The following is a 20308-nucleotide window of genomic DNA, read 5'->3' on the forward strand; positions in this document are numbered from 1 at the left end:
AATTACGTATATTGTCGATAAGCTATAAGAGTTAAACAGATTTTATTTTTTCCCAGAATTCAACAAATCGGGCTAAAACGTCACGACCCACTCGAGAATTCAACCAAAACAATTACAAATACTTGATTTTCTCCGTTATTAGAAGGAATATAAATTTAAAACTTTGCAAATGTGTTTTTTATGTTAAGATGAACATAATTAGATGATAAGTAAAAAATCGCGGAATTTCCCTTTAAATGTCCACAAATTGCATTTTCTTGCAAACATTTACATTTATAAAGCTTTATAATGGTCAATTTTACAAATCATTGAAAAAAGAAAGAATTACCTCCCTTATACTGTAGGCAGAGTATGAGAACTCAAAATAAATATTTACCTGGAAAATTGGAATAACCTTGATAACTTGGTAATGTCTACAAAGAAAACAGACATATTATTTATTTTATGATCAAAGACAATTTTTTTTCACGTGAATGTCTTTAATAATCTAATTGTTTCAACAAAAGTTCTTAAAATTAAATTACAAAACAAAATATTTAATCATAAGGCCACGGTTTTTTAATTTGTTGGTTTACGGATTTTCTCCATGAAAAAGTCGGGTCGGTCGGTCGGGAAAAAAATAAAATAATATCTTTCAAGACAGAAGACTGATATGCAAAATAAATATATATTTCACCTTTCTAATAATATGTTTGTTATCCTATTTTGTCATCATTTCTTAAATTTTAGTTTAATGAAATATTATTGCTCAGTTGTAATAAAAATTGCATGACATTGCCTAATAATTTCCCGTAAAAAAGGGGGTGCACTGACAAAGACGTAATTAAATTTCATAAAGGAAGACAAATTCACATAGCTCTTAATCAATTCCAGAAAACTTGGTGAATAATGATCTTCAAGAATGAAAACTGATAAAGAAATAAATGTAAAAGCGTGGTAAGAAAATAATTTTCAACACACGCGTCAAAAACGTAATAGACTCGTCCACTGGAAAAAACGAGAATATCGGGTTAATCTGTTGTCACGCATTCCCGTTTTTATCCAAATGGGCGAAATTTTTTTATTATCTATGAAACAAGAAAATTTTAAATGATCTGTTAATATTCAGTACTTTAACTTGATGTCCTGAACTTCCACCTGTCCACATTTGGACAAGTCTATTTCTATGAGAAGATGCATCTTATGGACTGTTGACAAATAAGAGAAACAAACTTATTGTGTAATTGGTTTTAAACACGGGTTTCGTTCCACAAAACTATTTGTCCAAACGACATGTCAATGTCATTAATAATTGATTTATCTATTTTTAGAAACGTAAACTGGAAGTTTCATTTTTTCACAACAGAAAGTGTTATCAATTCTGTTAGTGATTAATGCATTTCATTTTATAAAAAAAGAATAATTTATTTATTTTTCAGGGATAATGCATTTGTTAGGGTCGGCGGGAATGAAAAAGCATGAAAAGTCAATTTTATTTTTATTCTGGAAATAGGCAAAATCAGGTCGGCGGATCCGTAAACCAACAAATTAAAAAATCCTGGCCTAAAGAGCACATTGAGTATATTTTTAATTGAAATAGCTAAATTGGCACTTGTATCAATAATTGAAACTATAATTTTCCTCTGCACACAGTATCATGGGTGTTTTATAAAAAAAGATTTAAAATGAGGGTTATTCCAGATTGAAAAAAAAATTTAGTGTAGTGGGAAGCTCTAGATAGGTATATTAGATACACATATTAGAATGAGGGCTCAATAAGCTGTATCTAATAAGTACAATATATTATGTTTAATGCAAAATTAAAAGTGTTTAATTAAGAAGTGGGTTTTTCAGCAATTTGACCTTTTGTTATGGAAAACATCACAAATGCACAATACCCAATTACATGGAATGATATCTTGGTTCAAATAACCATACATGGGCAATGTGGTTCAGAACAATTTTCACAATATACATGTAAATATACTTTCATTAGTTATAAAATTGTTTAGCTGTTTCCCCATTCAATGTACTTAATAACAAAGTTGAACTAGCTGTCAGTTAACTGTGAGTACTCACAGATCTGTACCTAGTGTCTTTTTGTTGTTGGGATGTACAAGTACCTGTCCATGTCCACTTGTATTTTTTATCTATCTGATGAGTTAAGCCTTTATCAACTGATTTTTATAGTTCATTCTTATGTTGTACTGTTATACCACTGTCCCAGGTTGGGGAAGGGTTGGGATCCTGCTAACATGTTTAACCCCCCCCCCTTCTGTATGTATGTGCCTGTCCCAAGTCAGGAGCCTGTAATTTGGTGGTTGTTGTTTGTTTATGTGTTACATATTTGTTTTCTGTTCATTTATTGTACATAAATAAGGCCGTTAGTTTTCTTGTTTGAATTGTTTTACATTGTCCTTTCGGGGCCTTTTATAGCTGACTATGGGGTATGGGCTTTGCTCATTATTGGAGGCCATACGGTGACTTATAGTTGTTAATTTCTGTGTCATTTTGGTCTTTTGTGCAGAATTGTCTCATTGGCAATCATACCACATCTTCTTTATTTATATTAATAAAAAAGTACGAATCAAGTTAGAGCACTTACACAAGATTCTGCAGACAAGATTTCACCAAGTTAATCTCTACATCGGCCTCACCAGCTATCTTAGCCACATGCTTAAAACCATCAATATAAGAGAGAATCTGAAAAATAGAATATTTACTCTGATTCTCTCATTTAAAACCTTCTATTACTGTTAGAATTAAATATTTTATTATAGAAATGATTTAAAACACCTTTCTTAAACCTTTTATTGAAAAATTAAAAATTTATTCAGAAACTTCGATCCAACTTCTCCAGGCAAAGTTTATCATTTTGCCTAGTTTCTTTTAAAACCTATTCTGAGATCGAACACTAAAATTGAGAATGGAAATGAGGAATGTGTCAAAGAGACAACAATTCGACCAAACAGCAGACAACAGTTGAAAGTCCGCAATGGGTTTTCAATGCAGTGAGAAACTCCAGCACCCCGAGGTGTGCTTCTGACTTCTTTCAAACTGAGTTTTACTGTGCATATTGCTGTGTGTGTGTTTATACTATATTGTCTAAAGGTAAAGGGGGAGGGTTGAGATATCACAAAACATGTTTGACCCGGACATATTTTTGTGCCTGTCCTTGCAGGAGACTCTGACCTTCGTAAGTCTTGTATGTTTATTTTAATTTTGGTTTATTTTTATTTTTCAAAAATTAGTGGGACATATTTTTTTTTCTGAACTGTGCACATTTTTGTTAAGGAGCCAGCTGAAGCATGCCTACAAGTGTGGAATATTCTCTCTGTGTTGAAGACCCATTGGTGATGACCTTGGGCTGTTTTCTGCTCTTTTGTCGGGTTGTTGTTGTTTCTGAAACTTCCATTCTTAATTTTATTTTTTGCATAATTTAGAATTTGTATTATTTCGGTTTTCTTGTCAATTTGATGCTCATTGGGAATCATATTCTACTTTTTTAATTCTTTCTGAAAATACCTGTTGCGTTGTTAAATCCCAGTGACCTAATTTTAAATTCTGTTTTTCTTTTAAGAAAACAGGCACATCTTGGTCCTGAACAGGAGGTGGGTCGTAGATCTTAGGTGCAACCTTTAAGTGAACTGTACAACTTTCACCTAAAATACAGAACACATATCTCTACATGACAAAGAACCAATAAATATAAGATCAATGGCAACATACGAGAATAAAACAGGAGAGTTCACAAAATACATTTCTAATTTCTCAGCAAAGTTCAAATGTTGGTGTAGTATATTACTAGATTTATTTTGACTGGGCGGGGTTTAAGAAGTTCGCTTATTTAAGACTAGCCATCTCTAGACAGGAGTTTTAGGATAAACTCATCAATAAAGTGTCTAGTTATTCGTCCCATATCATACACTAAGCTCTCTTGAATATGCGTTTTGTGACACTGATTGGTGATTAGAATTAAATAATAATTTAACGGCAATCATCCTAAATCACACACATATTCAAATAGACGAAAATTAAAACGTAAGCTCCCCCCAATCAGTTGAAATAACATTGGTAATATGTAGAGCACAAGTTAAAGAGACAGCAACTCATTGACATAGATAATCAAAGGTCATTTGGAGTGCAGGTGTTAATATTTCCAGCATATAGTGTCTACACAACATGGTCTGTTTAGAAAATTATCGCTGAAAGTACAAACATTTTTTGTATTTTCTGAAACCTTGCCAACTTGTTCAAAATACATCAGTATTCTAACACCTATAAACATGTAAAACAGGAGATGGTTATTTTTTGTCCCATCAGTTTGAAACATTTAATATAAAGTTTAAGATGTTTTATACAAATTTTGGCTAACACTAATTTGCTCAATTTAATCTAACAAGGAATAAATGATACAGGTACAAGGTAAGGGAAATATCAAATATACCAATGTTCAGCATATTAATGATTTTACATAATAGAATAAAAAGCATGTCTGCATTAAAATAATAACCTGCTTTATATTCCTATTCATTATAATTAACATTTGTCATAATTTTTAAACACAAAAAAAATATACTTCTACAATTAAAATGGCTTAATAATAAGTTGCTTTTCATCTAAATCTCTACCTTCAAAAAGAAAATTATTGACAAATATCCTAATATACATGTAAACTGTTATCACATAATATGTCTCTCTTTTTTGTAAATTCGATAACACAAATGTTGAAATTAAGATAGCAACACTTTGACATGTAAGTTTTGCAAATATTCAAAGTCGTTGAACCAGGACTAAAGGTACCGGTACATGGCTAAACAATCTCAATGGAAAAAATTGAAAACAACACATTTAATAATTTCTTGCATCCAAAGCGCTTTCAATGGAAAAGTGATGTGCCAATGCTGATACAACTGAATACCAAATACTATTGACTTAGCATAAATAGTTCCCTTTAAACAAACCTAAATAAAAACTTATGCATGTAAACTAAGCAAAATCAGAAAGTCAATAGACCATGACTGAGGGGCATGGTCAAATAACTCGTAATGAGATATGCCAAAGCTAAAACAACTGCATACCAAATACCATTGACCAACCACTAAAGGTTCACCATAAACCAACCTTATTACAATCTAATACATGAAAGATAAGCAAAAGTTTCAAAGTCAATTGACCATGACTGAGATGGCGAGGCCAAATAATCTCCATGGAAATGAGATCTGCAAATGCTTATACAACTGCATACCAATTATCATTAACTTACCACAAGTGGTTCCCCATAAACTAACCTAATCACAAACTAATACATGAAACTAAGCAAAAGTTTCAAGGTCAATAGACCATAACTAAGTGGGCAGGGCCAAATAATCTCCATGGTAATGAGATGTGCCAATACTAATACAAATGCATACCAAATATATTTGACTTACCTCTAGGGTCCACCATAAACTAAACCTAATCACAAACTAATACATTGACGTCACCGCCAACGCCAGAAACAGCCTACCCATGTCTCTTGCTTTTTGACTATGTGTCAAGCTAGACAAAAATTGGGGATAACATTTTAGTGATTGTAAAAATTAAAGAATTATTGTTTACTGTAAATTCAGAAACTATCATTTGCATTTATTGTTTTGATTTTTTAAGACCAGAAAAAAGTGAGAAATTTGTAATTGTGATTGGAGGAAAATCTGCATACCGTACACTTATATGTAATATTACCACTAAGTCACATTATTTGCAATAATACAAACCTTGCAATAATTTCTAAATTCATAGAAGTTTGTTAAAATGTTGATGTTTTGATTAGTGCTTGAATTATCTTTTTTTGAAGTTCAGGTTTTATATTGACAACTTCATGGTATTGTCAAGCAGGAGACTACCAGATATGAAAAGGTAACACCTATGTTACACAACTCATTGCTGAGGACCTGCTTACCAAACATAATTTACATAAAGAGCAGGCAATTAAATAACATAAAACATGAAAAATGTGCAACATTAAACATACCCATTCTTATGCTACAGTAACCATATTTGTTAAGCTGGTGCATAAGAGTTCCCAGGAACTGAAGGATATTTTCCCTGTTGTGCTCCTGAGAGAGTGCTTCATTCTCCGACTAAAAAATAAACACAAAATATATAATAATTAATTCAATTCATAAAAATAACTTTTTTTACAAAGAAAAAGTAGAGCCTTGAAATACATCATTTAAATTGCTTAAGTAAAAACAGTCACAACATGTAAATTTGATCTTAAAATGCTCAGTGATCAAACATAAAAAATATTACAAGAAAAATAACCAAATATCTCTTTTTATTCAACAACAGCTGAGTAAAATCATTTCTTAATAAACCTACTATTTGGAAATAATCTTGGAGAAAAACTATGATTTAAAATACTTTGGTCAGCTGAGTAAGGTTAAGTTCAGTTAAAAGGTTAGTATAAATGCATATGACTGAAAAAATATTCTGTACTTGTACTGAACAGGTATAATATATCATTGGAATTGCATTTATACCTCTTGTTAAATAAATAACATAAGTAGCCACAATTGTTAAATACGTGCCCTAGTGTTACTTTAAGAAAAAAAAAGATGGAAACATATTTACACATTTTTGTCTTTATGGGATATGATTACTTTGGTGTGGTCTTTAAAAAATGAATTTCAACTCTTAACACTTGACTTTCAACAAACATTACATCTTTATTTAAAATGTACAGTAAAAATTATGTCAAGTTTTTCAAACAAAAATATCTCAATCATTCAAATTAACAACAAACAATAAATATTTAAATGCCTATATAGAAATACAATTATCAATAGATACCACAACAAAAGGTTTATTAGAATGCATATAATCGACTGAATATGAGATTTTAAACCCATATAACCTGGATCAATAATAGCTATATATAGACAAGTTCTAATTAAATTCCTGAATGACTGAAATCTTAGGAAATGAAGGAATGTTATTAACAGACATTTTTGTAAAAAAAAAGGTATGTTATACCACATCTCCTTATATTTAATAATATATTCAAGAGAGAACATATTATTTTTAGTATTACATGGTCAACTTCACGTGAAGGCAAGCAATCCTACCAAGCTTAAGAATACATGCTTTCTGTCAAATGGTCTCGAAAGTGTTGCATTCACAAGGTGACACTATTACAATACTCCAAAAAATAGTCAAAGTCCTCTAACTGCTTTAGAATGGTTGAATCAAAATGTTGGTACACTATGGTCAACAACTCATGAAGGCAAACAATCGTGCATACATGTAGTGTGAGCGCTTTCTCTATAATGGATTCAGAGGATTTAGGTTTAAAAGGTGTCATTGTTCAAATACTGAAAAAAAAATTGTCAAAGTCCCATAACTCCCATAAAATTATCAAATGAACTCAACAATATGACATGGACAGGAGAATATGACAAAACAAGAATGTGTCCATAGTACATGGATGCCTCATCCGCACTATCATTTTCTATGTTCACTAGACCGTGAAAATTGGGTAAAATCTCTAATTTGGCATTAAAATTAAAAAGATCATATCATAGGGATCATGTGTACTTAGTTTCAAGTTGATTGGACTTCAACTTTATCAAAAACTACCTAGACCAAAAACTTTTACCTGAAGCGGGATAGACGTATGGACGAATGGAAGGACGAACAACGGACGCACAGACCAGAAAATCTAATGCCCATCAATGGGACATAAAAATCAAATAGTCGTGCGTATTGTTATGCGTTTACTTTTCTACATTGGCTAGAGGTATAGGGGGAGGGTTGAGATCTCACAAACATGTTTAACCCCTCCACATTTTTGCGCCTGTCCCAAGTCAGGAGCCTCTGGCCTTTGTTAGTCTTGTATTATTTTAATTTTAGTTTCTTGTGTACAATTTGGAAATTAGTATGGCGTTCATTATCACTGAACTAGTATATATTTGTTTAGGGGCCAGTTGAAGGACGCCTCCGGGTGCGGGAATTTCTCGCTACATTGAAAACCTGTTGGTGACCTTCTGCTGTTGTTTTTTTCTATGGTCGGGTTGTTGTCTCTTTGGCACATTTCCATTCTCAATTTTACTTCCATGTATGAAAGTTTTTTGTCAAACAGTCTCACATGGGCCTCGGTGAATAAAGAAATATAGTTCAGGTAACTACTTTTTAAATATTCATTAGGAAAAGTGATATCCAGTCAGTGACTGTATATGACATAGAAATATACAGTAAACGCATTTTGACTGCTCTTATAGAACGAGTGCAGTATAAATTAAAATACAAGCAACAGTGATTTTTCTACATTTGTCTGCATTCTATGAATATCAACAGTAATGGAAAAAAACACTTTCACAGAATCACATAAAAACATATCTTATATATTTTGTAGTGGCTATTTTGAATCAAGATGGCATTTTCCCAATCTATCAGACGAGCTCAAATACCTAAACCATGTGAGTTGTGTGAAACTGACACAAACATTAAATGGAAATGTGTACAATGCAATACACTAATGTGCGATAAATGTAAGAAAATTCATTTAAAAGTTCAAACCTCGATCACACATGACATTGTTGATGTTAAAAGTTCAGAGGCTAAAACAGAAATGGAACACACAATTATTACTGATAACATTCCCTGTCAGATTCACAAGAAGAAGTTGAACTGCATGTTTTGTAGAACATGTGACCAGTTAGTCTGTCCAGAGTGTATAACTGCTTCCCATAAAAAACACGACCTAGATTCAATTGATACAGTGTGCAATGAAAAAAGAGAAAAATTGAAAGAAATAGAATCTAAATTTTCTGAAAAATTCACACTTTGTGAAATAGAAGACAGTAAAATAAAGGATTTTAAAACAAAATATGAGCAATTTTCTGCTAAATCTGTTCAGAAAATCAATCAACAAGAACAGCTGATCAAAGAGGAAGTTGGTAAATATGCTAAAGATTTTAGAGAACAACAGGAAAGTGAAAAGCAAAGAATAACAAAATCTATTACAGAAAAAGAGAAGCATACAGAAGAAGTGAAGAAAACTTTACTTAAAAAGCAAAGCAATATAAAAGAAGTTTTAGAATCAAACCAAGCAGCTCAAGTGTTCAGTGCTTTTCAAGATTTCAGTGAAAAAGAAATTCCCGATTCATCCATCAAGACATTTCCTGAGGAAACAAAGGATTTTATTCCTACAAAAGGAAGTTTAATGACCATTAAAAACTTATTTGGATCTCTTCAGAAAACAAATCTACCTAAGGGATTGCCACAAATGCAGTTAGATGTTATCAAGAGATTTACTACAGATTTTAAAATGGTGGCAAGCATATTAATACAGGATGACAAGACAGCTTGGATTTCTAATTATCATATGCCTACTCTTCGTAAAATACAAATTGATGACACTATCACAACTGTTCAAAATATTCCAGTTAAAATTTATGACATGTCAGTGACAGAAAATAATGATATTCTCCTGTCTTTGTATGACAGTACTGATGTTAGTCTGTTAACAAAAAAGACAGGAGAAATCACACATTTCCTGTCTGTATCACCATTGTTGACAGGTGGAATACATGTCACTAAATATAATGACATTATACTGGGTGTAGTTGAGAAGGGTGCTACTTACAACCTAACAGACAAAAGCTGTAGGAAAGTTATAATCTTTGGGATGAATGGAAAACAAAAACAATCATATGAGTATGATAAACATAAACAGAGATTATTTACTCACCCTATTAGAATTGAATCTAATCTTAATAATGACATACTGGTTATAGATAAAACATCTGATACTGATGGAAGGGTGGTGGTTCTGGACAGGGAGAGGGAGGTCAAGTGGACCTATCAGGGGCATCCTCAGGTCAGTGTAGGGGATGACGCATTCCACCCTTTAGATATAGTGACAACATCAGTAGGTCTGGTTATAGTGACTGATTTTTTCAACCATGCCTTACATGTCCTGTCAGGGGAGGGAGATTTACTAACATATAAAGTTATGAAGGATCAGGGAATTACATATCCAGTGTCATTGGATATTGATTACAAGGGACAATTATGGGTGGGATGTTATAGTGGGGATATTGAAAGAACAGACGCCAAGCTACATGTCGTAAAAATATCTTTTTAATTCAAGAAATTATTTTTCAAACATAAATAATATTCCAAAATCTGTCTTAACAATTAAATAAGACTCATATATGCATAAAAAGGCCTAAGGGACTTGCAAAAATGTATGTTCATATGTTAGAAGTATGTTTTTACTGAAAGCTATAGTGAAATGAATGAATGCATAACAAAGTGTAGTAGTGACTGAGTTGAACAATCATCCTGTTAGAGGATGGAGATCTACTAACAAGTATTGTTATGAAAAATCAGGCGATTATAGTAATTAATTTAAAATGAACATTGGTACCAGTTAATTGACAGTTATGGGTAGAGTCACTTGAGTGTGATTCTTGTAGTAATGATACAATGCTGCAGGCATGTATGCCATTCATCATGTTCATGTAGTGTCTTTTTAATTAAAATCTAATTAATTTTAAAACTTTAATACTTTTGTAATGAATTTATGTTTATATACCAGAAGGATTTTAAGAATGTTCAAATACATAATTATACATTAGCTCTAAAAAAAAATTATGAAGATGTATGAATTAGATGTGAAATCACTCATTAATTAGTTCACAAACCAATAATACAAGCTTACCTAATATTTCACAATATGTCATGATTATAATTTACTATCCCTTGGTGTTTTTATCAAAATATTCAAGTCAAATCACAACTCTTACTGGGAAAATTTTAATTATCCATGCAACAAGTTATCCAAGAATTTGTTAAAGTGGACATTACAGATCAAATTTATGTGTTATAGTGTACTAATGTACGTTTTTTGATTGAGTTAAGCCTGCCAATTGATATTTTATCGTGTGTTTTTTCTATGTTGTGATGTTATGCTATTGTTTCAGAAAAAGGGAGAAGGTTTGGATCCATTAAAACATTTAATCCCGCTGCAAATGTTTGCACCTGTCCTAAGTCAGGAATCTTATGTACAGTAGTTGTCGTTTGTTTATGTAATTTATACGAGTTTCTCGTTTCTCGTTTTTTTATTTTATATAGATTAGACTGTTGGTTTTCCCGTTTGAATGGTTTTACACTAGTAATTTTGGGGCCCTTTATAGCTTGTTGTTCTGTGTGAGCCAAGGCTCTGTGTTGAAGGCTGTACATTGACCTATAATGGTTTACTTTTTTTTAAATTGTTATTTGGATGGAGAGTTGTCTCATTGGCACTCACACCACATCTTCCTATATCTAATTAGTACCGATCAGCAATTAATTCTTGATGCAAACAAGTAAATGAAGCTGGCACTGCTAACTGATGCTCCCTGAACTTCATATTATTGAGAAAAAAATTTAAAAACTATTTCAAAATATTTCAGGAACAAAAACATGTACTATTGTTGCAGATTTTTCACCTGAATAAATGTGTTACAGTTCATAGTGGGGTACAATCTGAATCCATTTGTCCAAATATTTAGTTCTTCTATATTTTGTAAAAGGGAGGTGGAAAATACCAAAGGAACATTCAAACTCATCATAAGTCCAAAATAAACTAACAAGGTCAGTAACACATACAGTAAACTTGTTTATATTCTCCATCTGTATCAGTTTGATTCCAAGCTAGGGATACTCAAGACACTATCCAAAAATTATTTTTCCAATATTTTTCTATTTTTGGTAACAGTTACTTTGACCATTGACCTATTGACCCTTAAACCAATAGAATTTTTCTCCTTCTCTTTATCTACCACCTGGATAAATTTTATTTAAAACAAGCGAATTGAGAAAAGGAAATTCATGTTAGGATACTCCAGAAATCATTTGTTTCAGACACATGGAAAGAAGGACGCAAGGACAAAGCTCTTACTACATTTGTACTACATTGTTTTTGTATATGCTTGTGAAATTTTTAGATGTGAAGTCATGCAATAATCTGTAATAAAAATCTGTTAATACAAATGCATACAAAAACTTTCATTGTTGATTTTTTTCTTGCAACTTTGATGTAACATTCTTCATACAGTTGTATATATACATGTAGTCAATTGTAAAAGTAAAGAAATGGGGTCCGAGTGGTTCTTTCTTAGCTTAAAATAGAAAACCTAGACTTTTTAATACCAAGATGATCCGATTTTCTTTTTTCTGCAGTAAAGTGCATTGCAGTGAATTCTTTATGCAACATTGTCATTGTCTCATGTTGACATTTTGTAGATCTTGTCTTGCTGATCATTATTTCATATTCAAGTTTCTCTCTATCTGTTTTAGTTTTCAAGATGGTAATAGGCAAACATGGAATAACCTTTGTCTTTTCAGGGAAAAAACTACTACATATATAAGTCTTCTGACAGTTCTGACGATACGTACATGTACAATAGCTAAATCTGAACATTTTATTTGTTTTTCATCCTGTCAGACTTTCTCTATATATAGCGGTTTTACCCCAATTCAAATGTTCTATTTTTAGCTATGTTGGCCATATGGGTTAAGAGGCAGGGTTATTGGGCACATCAATATTTATCAAAATCTACCAATATGATGAGTGTGGTAAAGTTTGGTTAAATTTGGCCAAGCAGTTTTTAGAGGTGATGATTTATGTAAAAAAGACAAAGACGACGGGCGGTGAGTGCAAAGTGATGAGAAAAGCAAAATTGGTCCTTGGGCCATGTTAGCTATAAGTTCTTCTACCTCTATCTGCTTTAAATATGAAGCTAATTTCTTGACCACAGGTTCATACTTGGTGGTTTCTGTTTTGCTGTCCATGACGAAGAATAGGTTAAAAATGTAGGCATTTCTGGCATATTTTGGGTTTTCTATAATGACAGGGCAGCCAATGACTTTTTTCCCAAGTGTATTCCTGAAAAGAAAAAAAATAGCTACATTTTCATAAATGTAACTTGGTTCAAGTTGGCTATTATATTTGTTATAATGTATTAATTCATATCATGTTGAAAATTGAGGTATTGTAATAGTGCTTTTTATCTGGGACTATTATACTAAACAGTATAATAGTCCCAGTTTTTATATAAAAAATTGGAAGAAGTTTTATAATTACTATGTATGCAAGATAAGTAGATATATACGAACTAAACTGCAATTATACTTCTTTTGTATTCATTGTTGATTTTTATTAGTTAGTTCTATATTATCATTTTGAAGCATTCATGAATAGATATTTATAATTGTGTGTACATATTCAATGAGTTTTTAATCATGTAATGCATGATTATGCCTTTTTAGAAAAAAACACTTTCCTTCAGTATAACTGTTATAGCTTTTATTTGTATATACAGTGTCTCGTAAATCTTTATAGGCTAGGTATTGATCCTTTTTTTATGATGTTAACGTTGTTATGTATTTTAATGTAGATCAATATGTGACACTTTAATAAACTATTATTCATCTTTATCTATACTTGTTGTTAGCTCATTCCACAGATTTCCAGGGGGGGAAAAATAAACAGTTACATATATATTTTTTCTTTAGAACTCCTTCGTTCTTCTATTATTTACATTTAAAGTATACTTTATGTTGATCGGGTAAAAATGTATGCTGTACTGTTCAATAAAGTAAGTTAAGTAATTCCTCCTTTGTTTAAAGAAAATTATTTTGTAAATAACTTCTTATTCAATTGAATTTTACTGTAAGTCATTTTTGAATCATTCTGAAATAGCAGTCTTGAATATTCAAATAGCCTGTGGCTGACTAGGACAATAAGAAACAACATGACTTTTTGTTCTTTCAAGAGATCTATTGCTCGATTGAGTGTTGCTTGCTTAACATCCAGTGGTAGTTATTTCATGCATGTATGTGATATGAACTAAGTAACAATTATGTTTTGTCAAATCAAATTGATAAAGTGGTCAAAAATTTCAACCAACTGTTTCAGAAAAACCACAATAAAATCATCAAAGTGCAGATTGGTAAAATAATGTAATCCTATAAGATTTTTAATTCCATTTCATGGCTATGATGAAAGAGTGCCCTCAAATAATCAAAGATTTATGCATTTTTGTATTGTATTGTATTAAATGGTTCATTTAGAAGATGAGAGCTATAATTTTTGAATTGCTAAAAATAAATATAAAATCTAACTTTTTGAATTATATCTTCTAATGGTTTTTTTTGCTTTACATGCTCTTTTATTAAGGGACTTGCTAAAGCCAGCACACAGGTGTGAGATTTTCTCACTGTATTAAACAACGATTGATTGCCTTTGGCTGTTTTCTGCTCTTTGGTTGGGTTGTTGTCTCTTTGATACAGTCCATATTTCCATTCTCAATTTTATTCCATGCTGTTTTTAAATTAAAAACTAAATACTCCATGAAATAATTTTATACTTTCTGCTAAAGAATATTTTTCATCAAGTAAAAAAGGGAGATAAGACAGTCATGAGGAATATATATTGAATTATCTCCCTTTGGAAACTTGGAAACTAACAACATATTGTAAATTGATGATGACCTATACTTATCACGAGGGTCTTGCACAGTCTTGCACAGTCTGTGACTTTACATATATTTTACTGAATATAACATGTCTTAATTCAGACTGATTCTCATGAATATATATATAGAATGAAAAATTAGTTTGAATATTTTTTTGGCATTTCAAAAATATCTTCCTCCCATCTTTCAAATGAATCATTACAATCAAAGTGATGGAAATCACTTATGGAAAGATTGGAAGAGTAGTTTGAATAATTTCATATAGGTATGGTGTGGACAAACAAGAACATTAATAAAGCACTATTTCTGACGAGATATAAGGAAAAGTGTTTTTTCAGTGTGAAACTAAAATGAGCTCAATTTAATTCTTAATTCGCTCAATTTTAATTAAACTGCAGTTTGTATCTTAAGCAAATAATGTCTGTTTTGAACATGTTTCAAAAAATTTTAAAATTTGCAAATCAAAAATTCAACCAGTAAATTTTACCAACTCATAATCATACCCTTCCCTACTTCCATCAATCATATCCTTGTAAGACATATTAAAGACCAACAAATAAACTTGAAGCTAAGATTTATACCAGCAGCTAAGAATTTTAAAGTGTCAACAAAAATAATCTAAAAATGTTGTTTTGGGGCATTTTCTATGTTGAAAGATAGGTTATATGACATTGAAGATTAAAAGTTGTAGAGTGCCTTTTGGTCTATTTATAAAGTATTTTTCTGCACAGGGCATTGAAAATGTACATTTTGAATGTAAACAATTAAAAAACTTCTGTTATTGAAATGTGGTTTCTTTCTTGATTGCAAAAATATATATTTACGTTTTAAATAAATAAATATTCAAAAGCCTGAATTTGTGAATTGACATTTGACAAAAAAAAATGTTTGATGGGGAAAAAACTAAAAAAATAAGTTTTAAAATTTTTCTAACTGTTTCAAGTCAATTACTGATAAAAAAAAAATAAGTGGACTAACCTAAATTGTTGATTAATTACAGATGATTACTGGAAATTTATCATGCAAAGTATAGGCCTTACTTGAATACCTTTTAAATATTCATATTTATATCTATACTTTTTTTGAAGATCTTGTAAATCCTTAATTAATCATTTGTCTTTCAGACATAATTTATAGAATCACTTTATGTAGTATAGACCAAAAGTAATAGGCAATGGATAAATCCTCCTTAAATATCAAACATCTAATATACACATTTGTGTATTCAATTATGAGGTAAAACACTTGTGAATTAGAATTAGATGTTCATTGAAAGGTCTGTATAATATTGTAAGACTGAGGTTGATAAGTAATGTGGTAAATTTGATTGGCAGTTTAGAAGGTGGGGCAATGTAATTAAAGGTCCACCTTGTCTCTGATTGTTCTGTGATAATGACAGTTGTCAATCATACTAGTATTGTATCAATACTCAATTACCTATTTAAAATTATTATAAAAGCCTGCACATCAACATGCCTTATTAACCTCCATTCTTGAATGGACTGCTCCAAAAATATACCCATTTTTCACAGTTTATATGTGTATTATGTGCATATACATGAGAACTTAGGGGAACTATATTTCAGTGTGAATACATAAATTTAGTAGCTAACCTGTCATGTTGTTAGGGAGGCCAGGGCCTAAGGAAAGATTTAGAACAAGTTCCAATCTTTTCCAAAAACAATTAACATGTATAGACATGTATAGATACTTGTCCAACAAAAGCCATTAATTTATTAATTAAAGTGGAATTCAAATATTAAAAGGATTGTAAGTATGATTTATTTTATCAATTTGCACTTTGATGAATTGGTTGTGTTTCATTTCAGCAGTTCGTTAAATTTTTGACCATGCAGTTGAACTGTTTGATTTGATGAAATAGATAACAGTTTGGTTGCGGAATTTTGAATGACCTGCAATAGGTGAAGAGAAACAAATTATGTTCAAGTCACAGTCGTAATGTTTTACCATAAATCTAATATTAATTGTATCCTATTTATCTTATCTCCTATAGATTGAAGGGGATATGATTGGTTAAAGGATTACACATAATGACCACATATATTTGATATAGGGTGTCCTAAAAATATGGGTTAGTTACAATATAGGGTTAGTAGGGAGTTACTTCCCTTTCAAATCAAAAATGAAATCTGAAAGTTTTTTTTAAAACAGACTAGGAAATTGATAATGAATGATTGAAATAAATTCATTGAACAAATTTAAGCTAACAAGCTGTTTTTGTTGGCATTTGTTTTTTGTATAAACATGATAAACAAACGAAAGAAAGTTCTTAATACTACATTTGAGTATTAAAGACTTAATCACTTCGATATGCAGCTATTCTAAATATCACACATGAAGATAGTTGGTAAGATAAATTTGTTACACTGTGTGCTTAGGTGACCTAATATAATATAGATGGGTCAGTGTATTCCATAAGGGGATTTGTGCTTCACTATCACACCATGAAACTAATAATATCATTCTAGGGCCTTTTATAGCTAAATATACAGTATCTGCCTCAGTAGTCAGTATAGATTTTGCACATTGTTGAAGGCCAATGGTTGCTTTTGTCTACATTCTTTAGTCTTTGGTGATTAGATGTCTCATTGGAAATACTACCACTTTCCTAATTTTAATATGGATGATACATGTATATATATCTATGAAAAGCCATTGACATTGTCAGAAAGGCTTTCCAAATACCAGAATTTGACTCATACATTTTAATGTGATATATTTATGTAAGCTATATGTTATACAATTGCCAGTACAGGTCAGTAAACACTGTAGGTTATCATCAGTAAGAACCAGGTGTAATATGGATCAAATAAAAAATCTTCAAATATTTTCAACTTATTATTTGTGAACATTTATCCAATTATTAAAATATTTTTTAAGACATTCAGAAAAGACTTGTCAAACTGAACCTGTTTTCTTACAATGTAATTAGTCTCTCTTTCAGGTCTGGTTTTGTAATTATGTAAGGATGAATTGCATCCAAGTCTTCTTTAGAAAATACCTCTTCTGGGATCTAAAATTAAAAAAAAAGATGTTATTTACCCGAACTATCAATTAAGTTTCATATATCCATATAAATTTAACAAGAATGTGTCCCAAGTACATGGATACCCCATTCGCACTATCATTTTCTATGTTCAGTGGACTATGAAAATTTGGCATTAAAATTAGAAAGATCATATCATAGGGAACATGTTTACTAAGTTTCAAGTTGATTGGACTTCAACATCATCAAAAACTACCTCTACCAAAAACTTTAATCTGAAGCAGGACAGATGGACCAACGGGCAATCGAACGCACAGACCAGAAAACATAATGCCCATAAATGGGGCATAAAAACTTTTAAATCATTCCAATTGACAATATTTTTTTTTTAAGTAAATAAATATAAATATCTGAGAGTGAGATTACTATATAAATATGTCATGCATGTTAAAGAACTCTACATGTACATGTAAGAACACATTGTTATCATAAATAAATAAATTCTTATTAAAGTCTGAATTTGTTAAAATCTGAGTTTGATATACATTGTACATGTAGGATTAGTTTGTAATCAAGGCTTGTTGTTTACGTGTATTGAGCAATAAGGCCAAGACATCAGTGAGGTCATTATTACTAATTAGTCCTATATAATACAAGACTTCGGAAGTTAATATCAATTACATTGATGATTCAACATTTTTTTATTGGATGTTTGTTTTGCCCATCAATTCACAATGATTCATACCTGGCAACATTTCAAAAACCCCATGGGGCATTACGTGCAAGGGAAAACAACAAGCAAGGTAAGCTGTACACTAGGGTTCCTGAGAAGAAACCTGTGCCAGTGCCCCCAAGAGTGCAAAAAACTTGCCTACTTAGCCATGGTAAGATCCGTACTAGAATATGGTGCTGTCATCTGGGACTCATTCCGATTCATCTGAAAATTTCAGGGCAGATAGATCTTGACCTGATAAACAATTTTATCCCATGTCAGCTTTGCTCTAAATGCTTTGGTTTCAGAGTTATAAGCCAAAATCTACATTTTACCCCATTGATCTATTTTTAGCCATGGCGGCCATCTTGGTTGGTTGGCCAGGTCACCGGACACATTTTTTGAACTAGATACCCTAGTGATGATTGTTGCAAAGTTTGGGTAAATTTGGCCCAGTAGTTTCAAAGGAGAAGATTTTTGTAAAAGTTAACGAAGACGGACGACGGATGCCAAGTGATGGGAAAAGCTCACTTGGCCCTTTGGGCCAGGTGAGCTAAAAATAGAAAGCATACAGAAAAGAGGAGCACGTTTCATCTTGCACGATTATAAATATATATAGAGACACCAGTTGCGTCACAAATATGCTATCCTGCACGATTATAAATATATATAGAGACACCAGTTGCGTCACAAATATGCTTTCTAAGCTAAAACTACCACCTCTCCAAGAATGAAAGAAACATCAGAGGCTGACTATGTTCTACAAAGTGGTTGAGGGATTGGTGCCGGCTATTGATCCAACTAATTACCTGCACAAGACAAGAAATAAATGCCAAGTCAAGACAAAAAACTTTAGTGACTTTCAATACTCAAACATCGTGGAAAGACAAGAAACCAGAAATAGCAGAACGTACAAAATAATAGACTGCAAAACAGACATTCGAAAGACCTCTTTTTTTCCAAAAACAATAGTAGAGTGGAACCATCTGGACGAGGAAACTGCATGTCAAAAGACTGTTGAGGGTTTCACGGCTGCCCTCCAACGGTTGGACTAACCAACCTGCTCTCCTTCCAGTGCACATATATCTGGGATCGAATCCTGACTGTGTAACATACGGATACAGAAAAAGATATAGGATCGATAAGGTACCAAATGTAAAGAAATTTAAATCCCGATATCCCGAAATTCGAAAAAAAGAATTCCTGGATCCCGAAAGTATTAATCCCAGCTTCAAAACTTGTAAAAACAACCGGTCTCAGAGTCTCGATAAAGGTTCAACCCCCCGCCCCATTCTTTTTCTGAATAAACATCACAGGCACTTGTTTCTACTGTTCTATCCATGGGAAGGTCGACTGTGCATATATATGGATAGTCGACCTTCCCATGGATAGAAACAAGTGCCTGGATAGGCGACCTCCCCATGGATAGAAACAAGAGCCTGGATAGGCGACCTCCCCATGGATAAAAACAAGGGCCTGTGATATTAAAGCATCATGATACAAATTTTATGTGTATCTCACAATTTTCACAGGGCAAAGACATTTACAGTATGTGCATTTACTTGATATTTGATCTTAGGACCAGCAGTTGGATGGAATTCTGCAAGGCACATTCCCTTTATCATTGTTTCAATTTAAATCTGTAAATGCAGGGAATATAAGTAAATACAAATGTAAATAAACTAAAAGTTGTCTGCAAGAAGGGAGGTAATCGAAAAATATCAGCTGATTATTGAGGTTTTACCAAAATATGCCCATCAATACCCGGGAACGGAACCAGATATGTCTGTACTGGCCTGTCTGTATTGGTACATGTAGAATCCTATTTAGGTGTTTTTTAAACATAACTTCTAATAAACTTAAGGTGACTCGGGCGTGCTCCACCATCTATTATGTAGCAAGAAATCAAGTCCGATGTTGTATTTGTTTTCTCTCAGTGATGTGAACATGTAGCCTAACGTGAGGGTACCCAAATTGCACCTATTTTGACAGTTTTTTCACCTACGTTTTTTTTATGATAAAGACCAAAATGTCTGTTCTGTGTTTATTTTGTAGCTGTATTATTCTTTATTATATAGGGACACCAATTTGATTTTTAATCCA

The 20308-nt window shown here is 31.9% G+C and overlaps 2 protein-coding genes across 3 annotated transcripts in view; one reads left to right on the plus strand and one right to left on the minus strand.

Moving 5' to 3' along the window:
• Positions 1-19924, minus strand: part of LOC143080014 (GATOR1 complex protein NPRL2-like) — a 33131-nt gene extending 13207 nt beyond the window's left edge. The window contains exons 1-7 of one of the 2 annotated variants that reach the window (XM_076255665.1): positions 19768-19924; positions 17429-17520; positions 12727-12895; positions 5993-6101; positions 3505-3641; positions 2585-2682; positions 377-413 (exon numbers count right to left, since the gene is read on the minus strand). In XM_076255665.1, coding sequence (XP_076111780.1) covers positions 377-413; positions 2585-2682; positions 3505-3641; positions 5993-6101; positions 12727-12895; positions 17429-17520; positions 19768-19830 — 705 coding nt within the window. In that variant the 5' untranslated portion in view covers positions 19831-19924. Of the gene's footprint in view, positions 1-376; positions 414-2584; positions 2683-3504; positions 3642-5992; positions 6102-12726; positions 12896-17428; positions 17521-19752 lie in introns of both variants that reach the window. The other variant, XM_076255659.1, reaches the window with a different exon arrangement.
• LOC143080003 (uncharacterized) lies at positions 6930-12077 on the plus strand. The gene is made up of 2 exons (XM_076255649.1): positions 6930-6985; positions 8375-12077. The coding sequence occupies exon 2, from the start codon at positions 8393-8395 to the stop codon at positions 10106-10108; it is 1716 nt and encodes a 571-aa protein (XP_076111764.1). The 5' UTR covers positions 6930-6985; positions 8375-8392; the 3' UTR covers positions 10109-12077.
• Positions 19925-20308: the final 384 nt, after the last annotated feature.

The sequence above is a fragment of the Mytilus galloprovincialis genome, chromosome 1 (genome assembly GCF_965363235.1).
Source record: "Mytilus galloprovincialis chromosome 1, xbMytGall1.hap1.1, whole genome shotgun sequence".
Lineage (NCBI taxonomy): Eukaryota > Metazoa > Mollusca > Bivalvia > Mytilida > Mytilidae > Mytilus > Mytilus galloprovincialis.

Bases quoted from the DNA above. Each gene is read 5' to 3' on its own strand.
- LOC143080003 (XM_076255649.1), top strand. From the start codon at position 8,393: ATGGCATTTTCCCAATCTATCAGACGAGCTCAAATACCTAAACCATGT.